Below are 16,812 nucleotides of genomic sequence, written 5' to 3' on the forward strand. Positions count from 1 at the left end.
AAAAACGCTGCTTAATAGGCTTTGCGTCCCCCACATCGATATCATGTTCAACCCAATCAGTACGTGACGGTGCATTACCGAATAATTCAGGAAAACTACGTAATAAATCACATAACTCCTAACATCTTACAGGAGATAAATGATGTAAAGTAAACTCCAAGTTGTGCAATGACTCAGAATTATCCAAACGACCCCGGAAAACACAATCATCGGGTGAAATGGTCTCCTCTTCCTCACATTACCCTCACCGATGGAAACGGCCGAAAGTGCTGGGTGCAAAGATGTCGAATTTTCTTTTTCATAATAGGGTTTTAATAGATTTACATGGCACCGTTTAACTGACTTTTTCCGCGACGGCATTGAGACTTCATAATTTTCATCAGTCACTTTCCGTTTACAACAAATGGGCCATCAAATTTGGTTTCAAAAGGAGAAGATACCATCGGTCGTAAGACAAGAACTTGATCACCAGGTACAAACACTCGATGTTCAACCGTACGATCATACAATCGTTTCATGTTTTTTTTATGTTTTTCGAGACTTAATTTCGCTAGTTCTCTAACCTGGATGAGTCTGTTTTTAAACACCAAAACGTATGACACCAAGTTTTTAGAAAGCTCTACAGCTTTACCAACCTGCTGAAATACAGCCAACAGTCCACGAACATTATGGCCAAAGACCAAGTCGTTAGGGCTGAAACCCATACTTTCCTGCACTACTTCACGTGCAGCTAGCATCATCCATGGTAAACCCTCTTCCCAATCTCTATCCAGCTGCACACAGTATGCACGGAGAAGTGATTTTAACGACTGATGGAATCTCTCCAATGCACCCTGACTTTGTGCATGAAACGCAGTAGATTGATTATGCTTAATGTGCAGCCGTTTTAAAACTTGCTGGAAGAGATGCGAAGTTAGATTTATACCTTGATCACTCTGGATGATTTTCGGAATTCCGAAAATAGATATAAACTGGGTTAGAGCTTTCACAATAGAACGAGACGTAATTGTACGTAATGGATATGCCGCAGGAAAACACGTGTTCAAACACATCACAGTAAACCATTAACTACTACCAGACTTCGAACGAGGAAGTGGCCCTACACCATCAACAACAAGATGCTCAAACGGTTCACCAGTAGCCGGAATTGGTTTCAACGGAGCAGGTTTCAACACCTGGTTCGGCTTACTGGTTAACTGGCAGGTTTTACATCTCTTAATATAAGCAGAGACATCTCGTTTTAAACGCGGCCAAAAAAAAATATCGCAACAGGCGATCATAAGTCTTACGCACCCCCTGGTAATCTAATTGATCATGCACAATTTCGATCATCATTTGTCGAAACTTAGTAGGAACAACTACTTAGGACCCTGAACCCTGAATCTCGTTTTGATCACACATTTCATCCTCATTGGCACATTTCATAGCACGAGTCACGACACATGATGAATCCTGGCACAAAACACTCTGCTCAGTTTTAATTTTATTATCAGTGGTCACTATGGGAAACACTGAAGTATCAGCCCACACACGTTCACCTACCAGTCCATTACCTAAAATAATATGGACCCCCTCAACTGGCAAAGCTGGTCGTACTCCCACGACAACCTCACCTTGAATCAAATCGGACTGAAGCTTTACTTTATGAAGAGGCACAGACAGAATATTCAGTCCTATTCCACGAAGAAAAAGGCAAAACTGATTCCAAAATAAAATGAATCCATTGCGCCAGTATCCCGCAAGATTTTAACAGGGATTTCCTCTTTCTCTGCAACCAGAGATACACGCCCTTCTGTAATAAAAGGGGAGTAAGAAGAGAAATCAACATCAAGTTTTTGACTTTCAACGATTTCACTCTCTACCAACAGGACTGGTGCTGCAAGAGCAGAAGCCTTAGCTTGTGAACTTTGTGCATTACTTTTGGATTTATTTTTAAGGACTGGACAATCTACTTTCCAATGTCCTTTCTCATGACAGTAATTGCAAATCTTACTTGGATCAAATTTCCCTGTGAAAACACGGTTATACGTAGATGGATACTTTTCATACTGAACATCACGAGCATGCCAATCAACAAAAGTGGTTTTGTGCGTCAATACAAAATCATCGGCCAACATAGCCGCTTCCTCTGGCGTCCTAACATTATGCTCACTGATATACATAATACGACTTGGAACTGAATTTTTAAATTGTTCCAACACCATCAAATGAATTAAATCCTCCAATGTTTTAATGTCTAATGCCTTACACCAATGATTAAAGTGTTTTCTCAGATCACGCACAAATTCTAAATTTGTTTGTAACTCGTCTTTTTTCTGCAATCGAAAGTGCTGTCTGTATGCTTCAGGAACACATTCATATGCCTTTAAAATGAGAGATTTAACTGTATCATAATTTTTACAATCCTCAACTGACAATGAAGTAAATGCTACCTGTGCTTTCCCAGTTAAAACACACTGCAGCAGTGCAACACGATTATCATCTGACCAGTTCCTTAATTCTGCCATGCGTTCAAATAGAGTGAAGTATCAGGATCTTCCTCATTGAATTTGGGGACAAGTTTTAGATTAGAAGTGATCGAAAAAGACACATTGTGCTCCTGACCAAAACTAGAAAGCTTATCTGCTTTCATTAGGTTGAGCTTGAGAAATTCCAAATCCAATTTTGCCTTTTCTAATTCCATTTTACCCTGTTCAGAACGCAGTTTTAACTTCTCGTGATCCATCTGTAAGAGTATCGGCTCTTTCTGTTGTTCAAAAGACAAATTACTTTTTAAATCAGATGCAATTGGTACATATTCCTTAATCTCAGTGTCTAATAAACCTTTTTCGATCAACTCAGTTTTCAAAGCTATTTTAACATTTTCTTTGAGCTTTTTATCTTTAATCAACATTTCATAACGTTTGGCAATACTTAATTGCTCTTTAGTACACCTGTCCAAAAATTCATGCGAAGGTGAACTCATCAATATCAGCCATGCTAAAAATCACCAGAATAATTTAATTAGCACAATGCAATCAAATAACGAGAGTTTTCCCTCTACCTTTCAGTACATCTACCTAACTCAACCCTAGTCTTCATGCGATTACCGGTGGGGGGTATTTATGCACTATAGCCCGCTGGGTGAAAAACGCAACTGGTCAAACCAGCGACGCCTTCAACACCACGGATGTGCTCCCGAGATAATTACTACTTCCCACTTTCACCGCAACACTACACAAAAATAACAAATCCGACACGTCTCAAAAGAAACATGCCGCTTGTTACGCCCTCTAGGGTAAAGGACTTAACATGAAAAAAAACAACAACAGCGCGGTTTGTTATAGGAAAGTGTATGAAACAGTATTTTTTTTGAGTAAATTAACAGATTTATGTTACAAATCATTGCCAACCGTTTCTCATCCGGTGAAGGGACAACGGGATCTATGCCATCAACTTCGCCAGATTTGTGTTCCGCCTCAGCAGCACCCAAACCTTCAGATAGTTCTAGGTTAAAAGCAACACCCGGAGCCACACCCTCTTCCGGTAAGACCCTTTGTTTTACAAGCTCAATGCGCAACATCTCCTTTATTTCCTTTTTAAGTGCGTGACGAGGTACATAAATATCAAAGAAATCTGCAATCACTAATAAATCGCCTTTGCGGCACTTATCAAATTGTTCATGTGTGGGCGCGATCGGAGATTTGTCCAATTCAAATTTTGACGCCATCACGCAGCCTACGTTTCCTCCCACGAGTAAATTTACAGATTTATGTTACCTTGGGATTCTACCTCAGGAGCCGACAAACAAAAACAACTAATTTGGAATATACCTCTTCCTGCCCTAATCCAGAAAAGAAAAGAAAAGAAAAATACAATTACTTCCCTAACTCCCTAATCCAAAACAGGCACAGAAAAATATCAAATTAAAAAGGTGGCATCGGTCTCCCTACCTCCCAATTTACTATGTACAATATATACAATTTAGTTCTAACAGAACAATGCAAGGGGATAATCTATTTTCCAAGTCGTTAAACAGGCTGTAGTCCAAACATTCAAATAAACAATCAAAAAACAAACACTCTCAAATCTTTACACTCTAGCAGCAGATAACAAAGTCAGGCAAGCAAAACAGCAAGTGAGCACAAAAGGGCTAATGAAGTAGCAACAAAGGAGGCATTTATACACGTCCAGGAGTCAGCTGATCAATCAGGGGGTGGCACCAATCAGACTGCAGGAACCAATCCGGTCTTCTTCCTGGATAAAAACAAACACCTCTCACAACAGCATAAAAACACAGACAGACCAAAAGGGACGTAACACCGCTATTCCTATCAGAGAAAACTCACGTTAAAAAAAAACAATATTGCACATGTACTTACCAACTGGTGATTTCACACGGTGAAAAAAAATTAACTTTGGTACAAATCAATTTCGTATGTCCAAAAATAATCAATACAATCAAATAACCTAAGCAAGGACGAGCCCCCAATTTGTTACGACCCTTGGCTCAAGGGAAGCAACAAAACAAGGGACACACAAAAAACCCAAATTATAAGCTCAAAGTAATATTTATTTACTTACAAAATGAGACAACACTAAATTATAGAATGAAAAAAATTAAAGAAAATAACAGTATTTCTGTATTCATCAGTAAGGTCAGTGTGTAAAGCAAGATGCAGGTGTGAAATGTAATGTAGTGTTGAAGTGAAAATGAAAAGAGTAACAGAATACAACACAACCAAAGAGTCCAAAACCAAAGACTGCCTCTCCCCAGTCAATTGGTGATCTTTTTAACAGCATCCAAGGCACGAACACAGGTGTTTCCAGTAGACTGGCAATTTAGGTAATTAATGGTCTCAGGTGCCAACCGCAATTCACATAATCAACAGCAGGTGTCGTCACAGTTAATAGAGTCATGAATCAGGGGAGTCAGTTAATAAAGTCATGAATCGGTGGAGTCTGTTAATAGAGTCATGAATCAGTTGAGTCAGTTAATTGAGTCAAGAATCAGTTGAGTGAGTTAGTAGAGTCATTAATCATTTTGAGACAGTTAATAGAGTCATGAATCATTTGAGACAGTTAATAGAGTCATGAATCAGAGGAGTCAGTTAATAGAGTCATGAATCAGTTGAGTCAGTTAATAGAGTCATGAATCAGTTGAGTCAGTTAATAGAGTCATGAATCAGTTGAGTCAGTTAATAGAGTCATGAATCAGGGGAGTCAGTTAATAGAGTCATGAATCAGTGGAGTCCGTTAATAGAGTCATGAATCAGAGGAGTCAGTTAATAGAGTCATGAATCAGTTGAGTCAGTTAATAGAGTCATGAATCAGGGGAGTCAGTTAATAGAGTCATGAATCAGTGGAGTCCGTTAATAGAGTCATGAATCAGTTGAGTCAGTTAATTGAGTCAAGAATCAGTTGAGTGAGTTAGTAGAGTCATTAATCATTTTGAGACAGTTAATAGAGTCATGAATCATTTGAGACAGTTAATAGAGTCATGAATCATTTGAGTCAGTTAATAGAGTCATGAATCAGTTGAGTCAGTTAAGAGAGTCATGAATCAGTGGAGTCCATTAATAGAGTCATGAATCAGTTGAGTCAGTTAATTGAGTCATGAATCAGTTGAGTGAGTTAGTAGAGTCATTAATCATTTTGAGACAGTTAATAGAGTCATGAATCAGAGGAGTCAGTTAATAGAGTCATGAATCAGTTGAGTCAGTTAATAGAGTCATGAATCAGTTGAGACAGTTAATAGAGTCATGAATCAGTTGAGTCAGTTAATAGAGTCATGAATCAGTTGAGTCAGTTAATAGAGTCATGAATCAGTTGAGACAGTTAATAGAGTCATGAATCAGTTGAGTCAGTTAATAGAGTCATGAATCAGAGGAGTCAGTTAATAGAGTCATGGATCAGTTGAGTCAGTTAATAGAGTCATGAATCAGTTGAGTCAGTTAAGAGAGTCATGAATCAATGGAGTCAGTTAATAGAGTCATGAATCATTTGAGACAGTTAATAGAGTCATGTATCAGAGGAGTCAGTTAATAGAGTCATGAATCATTTGAGTCAGTTAATAGAGTCATGAATCAGAGGAGTCAGTTAATAGAGTCATGAATCAGAGGAGTCAGTTAATAGAGTCATGAATCAGTTGAGTCAGTTAATAGAGTCATGAATCAGTTGAGTCAGTTAAGAGAGTCATGAATCAATGGAGTCAGTTAATAGAGTCATGAATCATCTGAGACAGTTAATAGAGTCATGAATCAGAGGAGACAGTTAATAGAGTCATGAATCATTTGAGACAGTTAATAGAGTCATGAATCAGAGGAGTCAGTTAATCGAGTCATGAATCAGTTGAGTCAGTTAATAGAGTCATGAATCAGTTGAGTCAGTTAAGAGAGTCATGAATCAGTTGAGTCAGTTAAGAGAGTCATGAATCAATGGAGTCAGTTAATAGAGTCATGAATCATTTGAGACAGTTAATAGAGTCATGAATCAGAGGAGTCAGTTAATAGAGTCATGAATCATTTGAGTCAGTTAATAGAGTCATGAATCAGTAGCGTCAGTAAATAGAGTCATGAATCAGTGGAGTCAGTTAATAGAGTCATGAATCATGTGAGTCAGTTAATAGAGTCATGAATCATTTGAGTCATTTAATAGAGTCATGAATCAGTGGAGTCCATTAATAGAGTCATGAATCAACAGAGTCAGTTAATAGAGTCATGAATCAGTGGAGCCAGTTAATAGAGTCATGAATCAACAGAGTCAGTTAATAGAGTCATGAATCAGTGAAGTCCGTTAATAGAGTCATGAATCAGTTGAGTCAGTTAATAGAGTCATGAATCAGTGGAGTCAGTTAATAGAGTCATGAATCAGTTGAGTCAGTTAATAGAGTCATGAATCAGTGGAGTCAGTTAATAGAGTCATGAATCATTTGAGACAGTTCATAGAGTCATGAATCAGTAGTCAGTTAATAGAGTCATGAATCAGTGGAGTCAGTTAATAGAGTCATGAATCATTTGAGTCAGTTAATAGAGTCATGAATCATTTGAGTCAGTTAATAGAGTCATGAATCATTTGAGTCAGTTAATAGAGTCATGAATCATTTGAGTCAGTTAATGGAGTCATGAATCAGTGGAGTCAGTTAATAGAGTCATGAATCAACAGAGTCAGTTAATAGAGTCATGAATCAGTTGAGTCAGTTAATAGAGTCATGAATCAGTGGAGTCAGTTAATAGAGTCATGAATCAGTGGAGTCAGTTAATAGAGTCATGAATCATTTGAGACAGTTAATAGAGTCATGAATCAGTTGAGTCAGTTAATAGAGTCATGAATCAGTGGAGTCAGTTAATAGAGTCATGAATCATTTGAGACAGTTAATAGAGTCATGAATCATTTGAGACAGTTAATAGAGTCATGAATCAGAGGAGTCAGTTAATAGAGTCATGAATCCGTTGAGTCAGTTAATAGAGTCATGAATCATTTGAGTCAGTTAATAGAGTCATGAATCAGTAGTCAGTTAATAGAGTCATGAATCAGTGGAGTCAGTTAATAGAGTCATGAATCAGTTGAGTCAGTTAATAGAGTCATGAATCAGTGGAGTCAGTTAATAGAGTCATGAATCAGTGGAGTCAGTTAATAGAGTCATGAATCATTTGAGACAGTTAATAGAGTCATGAATCAGTTGAGTCAGTTAATAGAGTCATGAATCAGTGGAGTCAGTTAATAGAGTCATGAATCATTTGAGACAGTTAATAGAGTCATGAATCATTTGAGACAGTTAATAGAGTCATGAATCAGAGGAGTCAGTTAATAGAGTCATGAATCCGTTGAGTCAGTTAATAGAGTCATGAATCATTTGAGTCAGTTAATAGAGTCATGAATCAGTAGTCAGTTAATAGAGTCATGAATCAGTGGAGTCAGTTAATAGAGTCATGAATCATTTGAGTCAGTTAATAGAGTCATGAATCAGTGGAGTCTGTTAATAGAGTCATGAATCAACAGAGTCAGTTAATAGAGTCATGAATCAACAGATTCAGTTAATAGAGTCATGAATCAACAGAGTCAGTTAATAGGGTCATGAATCAGTGGAGTCAGTTAATAGAGTCATGAATAACTAGAGTCAGTTAATAGAGTCATGAATAACTAGAGTCAGTTAATAGAGTCATGAATAACTAGAGTCAGTTAATAGAGTCATGAATCATTTGAGTCAGTTAATAGAGTCATGAATCAGTGGAGTCCGTTAATAGAGTCATGAATCAACAGAGTCAGTTAATAGAGTCATGAATCAGTGGAGTCCGTTAATAGAGTCATGAATCAACAGAGTCAGTTAATAGAGTCATGAATCAGTGGAGTCTGTTAATAGAGTCATGAATCAGTGGAGTCTGTTAATAGAGTCATGAATCAGTAGAGTCAATTAATAGAGTCATGAATCAGTGGAGTCAGTTAATAGAGTCATGAATCAACAAAGTCAGTTAATAGAGTCATAATCAACAGAGTCAGTTAGTAGAGTCATGAATCAACAGAGTCAGTTAATAGAGTCATGAATCAACAGAGTCAGTTAATAGAGTCATGAATCAGTGGAGTCAGTTAATAGAGTCATGAATAACTAGAGTCAGTTAATAGAGTCATGAATAACTAGAGTCAATTAATAGAGTCATGAATAACTAGAGTCAGTTAATAGAGTCATGAATAACTAGAGTCAGTTAATAGAGTCATGAATCAACAGAGTCAGTTAATAGAGTCATGAATCAACAGATTCAGTTAATAGAGTCATGAATCAACAGATTCAGTTAATAGAGTCATGAATCAACAGATTCAGTTAATAGAGTCATGAATCAACAGAGTCAGTTAATAGAGTCATGAGTCTGTGGAGTCAGTTAATAGAGTCATGAATCAACAGAGTCAGTTAATAGAGTCATGAATCAGTGGAGTCAGTTAATAGAGTCATGAATCAACAGAGTCAGTTAATAGAGTCATGAATCAACAGAGTCAGTTAATAGAGTCATGAATCAACAGAGTCAGTTAATAGAGTCATGAATCAATAGAGTCAGTTAATAGAGTCATGAGTTTCATGATGATTGTGAATCACTCACCATCAGTCTGCAGGCTGCGGTCAGTCCGCTGTGTTTCTCGGTGGTGATTCTGCCGTTGTTCTGTCTCAGGTTTTCCTCGGGACTGTTATGAGGTGTGGCAGAGCTCCGGTGGTCAGGCTCAGGACGGCCTGTATCTGATCCGCCCCGGAGACTCGCCCATCGCCGTATACTGCGCCATGCAGGAGGGAGGCTGGACGGTGGTGCAGCACATCACGGTCAACAGTAGCGTGGACTTCGACCGCGACTGGGACGAGTACAAGCACGGCTTCGGATCCCTGACCGGAAACCACTGGCTGGGGAACGAGCACCTGCACCGGCTGACCTGCGGCCCGGCCCGGTACAAGCTCGGCATCAAGCTGGTGGACAAAGACGCCATGACCAAGACGGGCGAGTATGACCCGGTGCTGGTGGAGGACGAGGAGGCGCAGTTCCGTCTGCGTCTGGGTCTGTTCCAGGGCACTGTGGCAGACGCTCTGACGCTCGACACCGAGAACTACCTTCACGACAACCAGCGCTTCACCACCAGAGACCGAGACAACGACAACTACTTCCAGAACTGTGCCCAGCTGGAGTTCCAGGGCGTGGCGGGCGGCGGCTGGTGGTACGACGCATGCGCCGGCGCGAACCTGAACCGCAGGAACGTCATCTACTGGCAGAAAGACTGCAACAAAGAACACCTGTGCAAATACGCCTGGATGATGGTGAAGCCCTCAGAGCAGCTCAAAGTGATTCGCTCCGGAGACTGTGCCAGAGACGAACTCTGATCATCCTCAATTAACCATAAGGAGCTTTGTGTCTGAGGGAATAAAATGCAAAAAATTATGTTCATCCTCAGTATTTTTGTCTTTTTTTTTTTTTTAAGTACAAACTTTCTTAAATCAAGCACATTTACTGGAGATTCACAGTGATGGAAGATAAGAAGAGAAACTGATAAAAATAAAGCATCTTAAAGGGATAAACAAATAAAGTTTTCCGACTCATAAGGCATTCAGAATCTGCAGTTTCACATTACGTTTGTACTTAAAGAAACTTCTCATTGAGTGAATGTGAAAAAATGTGAAGGTTTTGAATGTTACCATGTTATTACTGCATTTACCCCTTTTTCATCAACTGAACATTGAGAAAATATTTGAAGATTTCAAATTACTCATTAACGACAAAAAAAAGAAAAAAAAAAACGGATGCAAAATCGAATCTAAATTTTATTTGAGTAAATCATTGCATGTAATTTCTAAGGCCAAATAATACAGTTTTTCTCAATTGCTAAAACACTAAACCCTATTGTCTGAACCAAATGCTCAGTTGCCTGAACCCACTGATTGAATCAATCACTCTTTTGGCAAAACCATAAGCACTTTTCACCTGTTTAGACAGAACTTGCCAACACATTTTCATTGTGATGCACCCGTGCTGTATAATGGTGAGCACAGGTGACAAAAGTCAAACACAAATAAAGCACAGATGTCACCATTTGAACACAACAACTCAAAATTGATCACACTTGTGGCTAATGATGTGAGGGAACATATACAGTAAGCCAGTTCAGAGAGCACTGGTTTGTGAGGCTCTACAATGGATAGAAATCTGAGAGGAAGAGTTCGTGTGAGAGGAGGTCGAGGTCAGCGAAGACAAAGAACAGTAATATCTGATGAATTCAGAGCTACTGTGATTGACCATGTTCTTGTCCATGGTATGAGCATATGGGAGGCTGGAGAAAGGGCACAACCAAACATCAGTAGATTCACGGTGTTCACCATAATCCGAAGATTTAGAGAACAGGTAATTACCTTTTTTTGACATTATAGAACAGTATGTAAATGTTGACAGCAATTACTGTATGACATACTATATATTGTACCAGTATACTGTAAGTAAATATGTTTCAGTACATCACTATACTGTAATATTGTAATGGAGGGTTGGTCTAACTGTTTGTATGCCTAGTATTCCATGTACATTTTTTGTAACTCCATGTTCTCTTTTTGTAGAATTGAAAGACTGTCACATGGGGGTGAGAGGACAGGTATGTTCTCCCCACACCAAGAGACCCTAATTGTTGATATGGTCCGTGAGAACAATGCCATTAAACTGAGTGAAATTCAGCAGAAGATCATTGAGCACCATGTAGATTTTGAGGGTATAAACAGTGTCAGCCTCTCTGCTGTTGATCGTGTCCTCATTCGCAACAGACTGCGCATGAAACAGCTATACAGAGTGCCTTTTGACCGCAACTCAGACAGAGTAAAGGAGCAAAGATTCCAGTATGTACAGGTTGGCATACATCCAGACACATTCAATGTTGATTACTGTAGTGATTTACTGTAGTGGCCTAAATCACTTTCCGTATCACTTACAGAACTATATCTATTTCTACAGAGGGTTTTTGAACTGGATGCAATGGAAAGACCCCATGAATACATCTATATGGATGAAGCTGGGTTTAATCTCACCAAAAGGAGAAGGAGAGGCCGTAATGTGATTGGCCATCGGGCCATTGTTGGTGTTCCTGGGCAGCGTGGTGCCAATGTCACATTATGTGCTGCCATCAGCAATCATGGGGTTGTCCACCATCATGCCAACCTGGGGCCCTACAACACTCACCAGCTCCTCATTTTCCTCAATCACATGCGAGATGCTCTGTTGGGGCAGCAGGATGAGCATCCCATCTATGTGGTTGTTTGGGACAATGTGAGTTTTCACAGAGCCCTCCAGGTTAGAGAGTGGTTCAATATGAACCAAGGTTTTATCAGTCTTTGCCTTCCACCGTACTCCCCTTTCCTAAACCCATTGAGGAATTCTTCTCCTCATGGCGGTGGAAGGTATATGAACGCCAACCTTACACCAGGGTAAATCTCCTGCAAGCCATGGGACTTGCCTGTGGTGACATAGGTGTGGAGGCATGCCAAGGTTTTTTTTCCCCGTTGCCTGGCCAGACAAAATGTGGCCTGTGATGTGGATGAAGTCCTGTGGCCTGACCCAGTACGGAGACATGATGCTGTGGCTGAGTAATTCACTTATTTGTATTTTTTGTACTTTATATTTACAGTATACATAGGCTTACTGTACACAAGTGGTAAGCACGTATGATTTCTGTTTGTTTTTAAAAGTGATACAGTACATGTAAATGCACAAGATTTCTGTTTTGTCTTTTTGTACAAGTGCTAAATGCACTTTTTTTTTTTTTTTTGCAACTTGCATTTAGCCTACAGTGAACAATAAACATTTATTTCACCAGCTTCATGTCCTGAGTATTGTGTTTTCTATTTTTCTACGTAGTGTTTAGTGACTGTTCAGTAGTTTTTTTTTAATTTTGATTGACTCGGGGCACGATTTGACAACATAGTTCAGTTTTGAGCACAGATTGAACTGTTTTGAGGTGAAAGTTTGGTTTAGCTTTCTTTTTTTGTTGTAGCTTGAAAATTGAGTTGTGTGTTCACAGTTTAAGAGAAAAGGTGAGCTGCTTTCAAGAAATGTGTTTTAGCAATCGAGAAAAACTGTATTAGAATTATCATTATTAACTTCATTGGAATTAATGGAATTTAATTAAATTCCTTTGAATTTATAATTCATGACTGTTCAAAAGCAGTCCAAATTTATGAAACTGAAATGAAATAGTTTTGATACATTTTTTAAAATAAAATTCATTTTATGTGCATAAACTTTCACTTTCGGATGAAAACCAAAAGTGACGTTACATGCTGCAATAGTTCATCGGTAGATGGCATATTCAGGTTCATCAACAAAATTCAGTCCAAAAGTGTGTGAGATATTCAGAAAAGGCTAAATATATTAGTTTTTTCACACTTATTTAACTTCATAGATAATTTTACAGAAAGTATTTTAACACTATTGGTGCTCCATACTTGTTTAAAACATTTTAAATGGTTATATCTCTTAAAAACAATATTTAAAAAATCTGAAAATAAATAATAATAATAATGTTTATTTTAAGGGTCCTCAAGCATTTGCAAAGTTTTGTTCTCTTACTAAAAGCCATGCTTTTTTTGTTTTTGTTTGTTTAAGAAACTTTCCTTTAGAAATCTCTTCCAGGTCAAAACAAACTCAAACGCGTTATGAGAATTTTTCAGAAAACATGCTTTTCAAGTTAATGTATCTTGCCTTAATAATGTTTAGATGTTTGTACTGGAAAACAAAACATATAGCAATGAAAACATTAAAGGAGGAATTCACTGAATTGAATAAAAATGGTGTGTAGAAATGCAAAAAAACACTTTCTATTTATAATACAGTATGAGAGTATTTTAAGGCATTATAATGAATGCATAATGTATTACAAACAACCTTATAATATGTTGTTTCATCTCATGATAAAAAGTAATTGTAACCAGTTTTAATGCATTATAATATTTACATATTTGTGTACGTAGTATATTATAAATCATAATACGCTTTATTATAAATTAAATGGATTTAATGTGGTGTTTATTGCATGTTAAAACCATACTCATAAAAGTTATAACCACAAATAAGAACGTTTTATAATGTATTATAATTGATTGTGATGAAACAACATTGTTTTTTATAATGAATTAATTATAATACCTTAAATATACCCTTATGATGTGTTATAAATACAGGCTTCATAGAAAGAGTGGGTTACGTGACTAGAGATGGTCAAAAATCAGAGGAGTGACATAAAATGACTTGTTTTGCATCATCTACTGACTAATAAAGGATCTGACTGCTGGTGCACGTTACTGTAATAATACAATCAGCCAATCCATCCTTCATATCATTCCCTTCTCGATGTGTGTCCCTGGAGCTCAGAAGCAGTCTGAAGTCTCTGGGGTGTATTTGAAGCAATACACAACAATGCATTGTATGAGTCACAATTATACATTTCTCTTTTATGACAAAAATCATTAGGATATAAAGTAAAGATCATGTTCCATGAAGATATTTAGTAAACTTCCTACCGTAAATATATCAAAACTTCATTGTTGATTAGTAATATGCATTGCTAAGAACTTCCTCTGAACAACTTTAAAGATGATTTTCTCAATATTTAGATTTTTTTGCTCCCTCAGATTCCAGATTTTCAAATAGTTGTATCTCAGAGCTATTATCCCAGAAAAATGCAGCCTTGCTGAGCAGAACATAGGCTTCGTTGAAAAAAACACACACACACACACACACACACACACACACACACACACACACACACACACACACACACACACACACACACACACACACACACAAACTGAATGGTAGTGTATCCCTCTCAAGGAAAGCAGTCTGAGTGTAAGTGTAAGGTCAGATCTCTCTCAGCTGAGCAGGCTTCGCTCCGCTCCTCTTCTTCCTCCAGTGGCACAGCAGCAGCATGCGGAAAGTCTTCTGGAAGGTCTTGTTGCAGAGAGCGTAGCACATGGGGTTGACGGTGCTGTTGACGTAACACAGCCAGTATCCCAGATGCCAGAGCGAGAGCGGGACGCAGTCGGAGCAGAAGGTGGACACCAGCACCATGATGTTGTAGGGCGTCCAGGTGAGCATGAAGGCCAGCAGGATGGCACTGAGAGTCTGCGCCGCCTTCTTCTCCTTGATCAGAACCATCCTCTTCCTCTTGGTGATCTGGCTCTTCAGCGTGCCTTCCACAGGTTTGGAGGAGGACGGTGCGTTCACAGACTCGGCCGACGAGAACGAAGAGGGCTCTCCATTAGTGCTCTTGAATTTGTAAGAAACACACTTTTTGTTTTGAGCAGGACTTGTCTTGAAGTTCTCCTCTTTGTGTTGCGTCCGGAAGACACAAGGAGAAGCCGAGCGCTGTTCCTCTTCGGATGAAGCGTAGCTGAAGTTGGCCAGCTGCTCTTCAGCCGGTTTGGACGTCCAGGACGTGTCTTTTGAAGTGAAACACGAACGAGTCTTACAATTCTGCGTGTCTGAACTAGTCGAAGAGTTGACTCCTTGAAGCTCGGCCAGATCTTTGGTGCGTCGCTCGGTCTCCTTATAGATCCGACAGTAGAGGATGGTCATGACGGATACGGGAATATAAAAGGCGGCTATCGCCGTGACAAACGTGATCACAGGTTCAGAGAAGAACTGAATCTGACACTGTCCTTCAGGAACCGTTCGCTTTCCGACGAAATACTGCCAGCAGAGGATGGGCGGAGCCCAGAGGACGAAAGACACGAGCCAAGCCAATCCAATCATGATTCCCGCTCGCTTCGGGGTCCGTTTGGCACGATACGTCAGTGGACGTGTGATGGAGAAGTAGCGGTCGAAACTAATGACCAGCAGGTTCATCACAGACGCATTACTGGCCACGTAATCCAGAGCCAGCCACAGATCGCAGGCCACACTTCCCAGAGCCCAGCGGCCCATGAGGATGTAGGACGTGTAGAGGTTCATGGAGAAGACGCCGATGATGAGGTCAGCGCAGGCCAGGCTCAGCAGGTAGTAGTTGTTGACCGTCTTCAGCTGGCTGTTCACCTTGAAGGACAGCATCACCAGAACGTTCCCCACGATGGTGATGAGGCTGACCACAGCGGAGACGGTTGCTATGGTGACCGCCTCCCACAGGCTGTGAGTGAGCAGGTGTGTGTCGGAGACGTTCCTCTCTCCATCCATCAGAAACACACAGCACACAGACTGAAGACCAGTAGGGAACACATGAAATAGGAACATTAGACGAAAAACAGTTAGTAAAGCAAAATGAAAAAAAAGGATAAGATAAAACTTAATAGTCTTTAATCCAGGGTTATTATTGTTAACTAAAACTGAAAGGATGAAAACATTTTTGTTATTTAAAAGAAGCTGAAATAACATGAAATAGGAATATTGTGCTTAAAATTTCTATGTAAAAAAATAATAAATAAACCAATATGTTTTAAAGGAACTAAACAAAAACTATTAAAATGTTAAAAGCACATAGCAAAATTACTAATAATAAAATGAAAATAAACCAAATTCAAAATATTAATAAAACCGACTGATTTAATCTTAGAAACTATCATCTATTTTTAGATCACTTTTAGAAAATAAATCTGTATACTATAATGTGCATCTAAACATCTCTATTTTAAAGATTTAGTTCATCAGAACGTCATCACCATCATCATAACCATCTTAAAAATACATTAGATCTCTAAAGAGCTAATATAAGAACTATTATACTTAGTGTCTTTTCATTCAAAGTCATTATTTCATTTTAATTTGGAGAGAAATCAACATCATCATCCTCTAGAGAACAGAAGTGAGATTTCAGATCAACAGAGTCTCCAGAAATACAGTAAAAACACCTTCACTGTTAGAAATCATCTAGTGAAACCTGCTCTGGAGACGTCATTCACTTACTAATATAGACTGTTATATCATTAAACACAGTGATTTGTAAACGTGTGAGGAAACAGTGGACAGATCAGAATCCACAGGAATAATCATCATAATCAGATTCAGTTGCATTACTTTACCTTTAACATCCACTGAGCCTCTTTATAATTAAAACATTTCCCTGTTCACTGAAAGCTGATCCAAACATGGTTTTACATTCGAAATAAAGCTTCTTTACTGGCTTTGAAAGTTCCATGAAGAATATATAGTGGAAAAATATATAGAATATGGACCTTTATTAAAAAAGTTCACGGAACGGTTAAATTAAGTTCCAGTAATTCGTTTTTTAGAAAGTTTAACAAATTTTGTCGTGTGCTTTTGTATGGGGTTAGAATTGTTGCATTATTCCAAATAAATAGATTATGATCCACAAATAAATGTAACGAGATTC

At 38.6% G+C, this 16,812-nt stretch overlaps 2 protein-coding genes across 2 annotated transcripts in view; one reads left to right on the forward strand and one right to left on the reverse strand.

Annotated features, from left to right (window-relative positions):
- The window catches only part of zgc:194887 (uncharacterized protein LOC571819 homolog), an 11,556-nt gene extending 1,663 nt beyond the window's left edge, over positions 1-9,893 (forward strand). Inside the window, exon 3 of the mRNA XM_059555489.1 lies at positions 9,141-9,893. Coding sequence (XP_059411472.1) covers positions 9,141-9,835 — 695 coding nt within the window. The 3' untranslated portion in view covers positions 9,836-9,893. The remainder of the gene's footprint in view (positions 1-9,140) is intronic.
- A 4,443-nt stretch (positions 9,894-14,336) lies between these two features.
- Positions 14,337-15,654, reverse strand: LOC132144913 (muscarinic acetylcholine receptor M5-like). Its single transcript, XM_059555490.1, has one exon. It carries the CDS (start codon positions 15,534-15,536, stop codon positions 14,349-14,351), a length of 1,188 nt encoding a protein of 395 aa, XP_059411473.1. The 5' UTR covers positions 15,537-15,654; the 3' UTR covers positions 14,337-14,348.
- Between the last annotated feature and the right edge of the window lie 1,158 nt (positions 15,655-16,812).

Source organism: Carassius carassius, chromosome 8, assembly GCF_963082965.1.
Source record: "Carassius carassius chromosome 8, fCarCar2.1, whole genome shotgun sequence".
NCBI classification, from domain to species: Eukaryota; Metazoa; Chordata; class Actinopteri; order Cypriniformes; family Cyprinidae; genus Carassius; species Carassius carassius.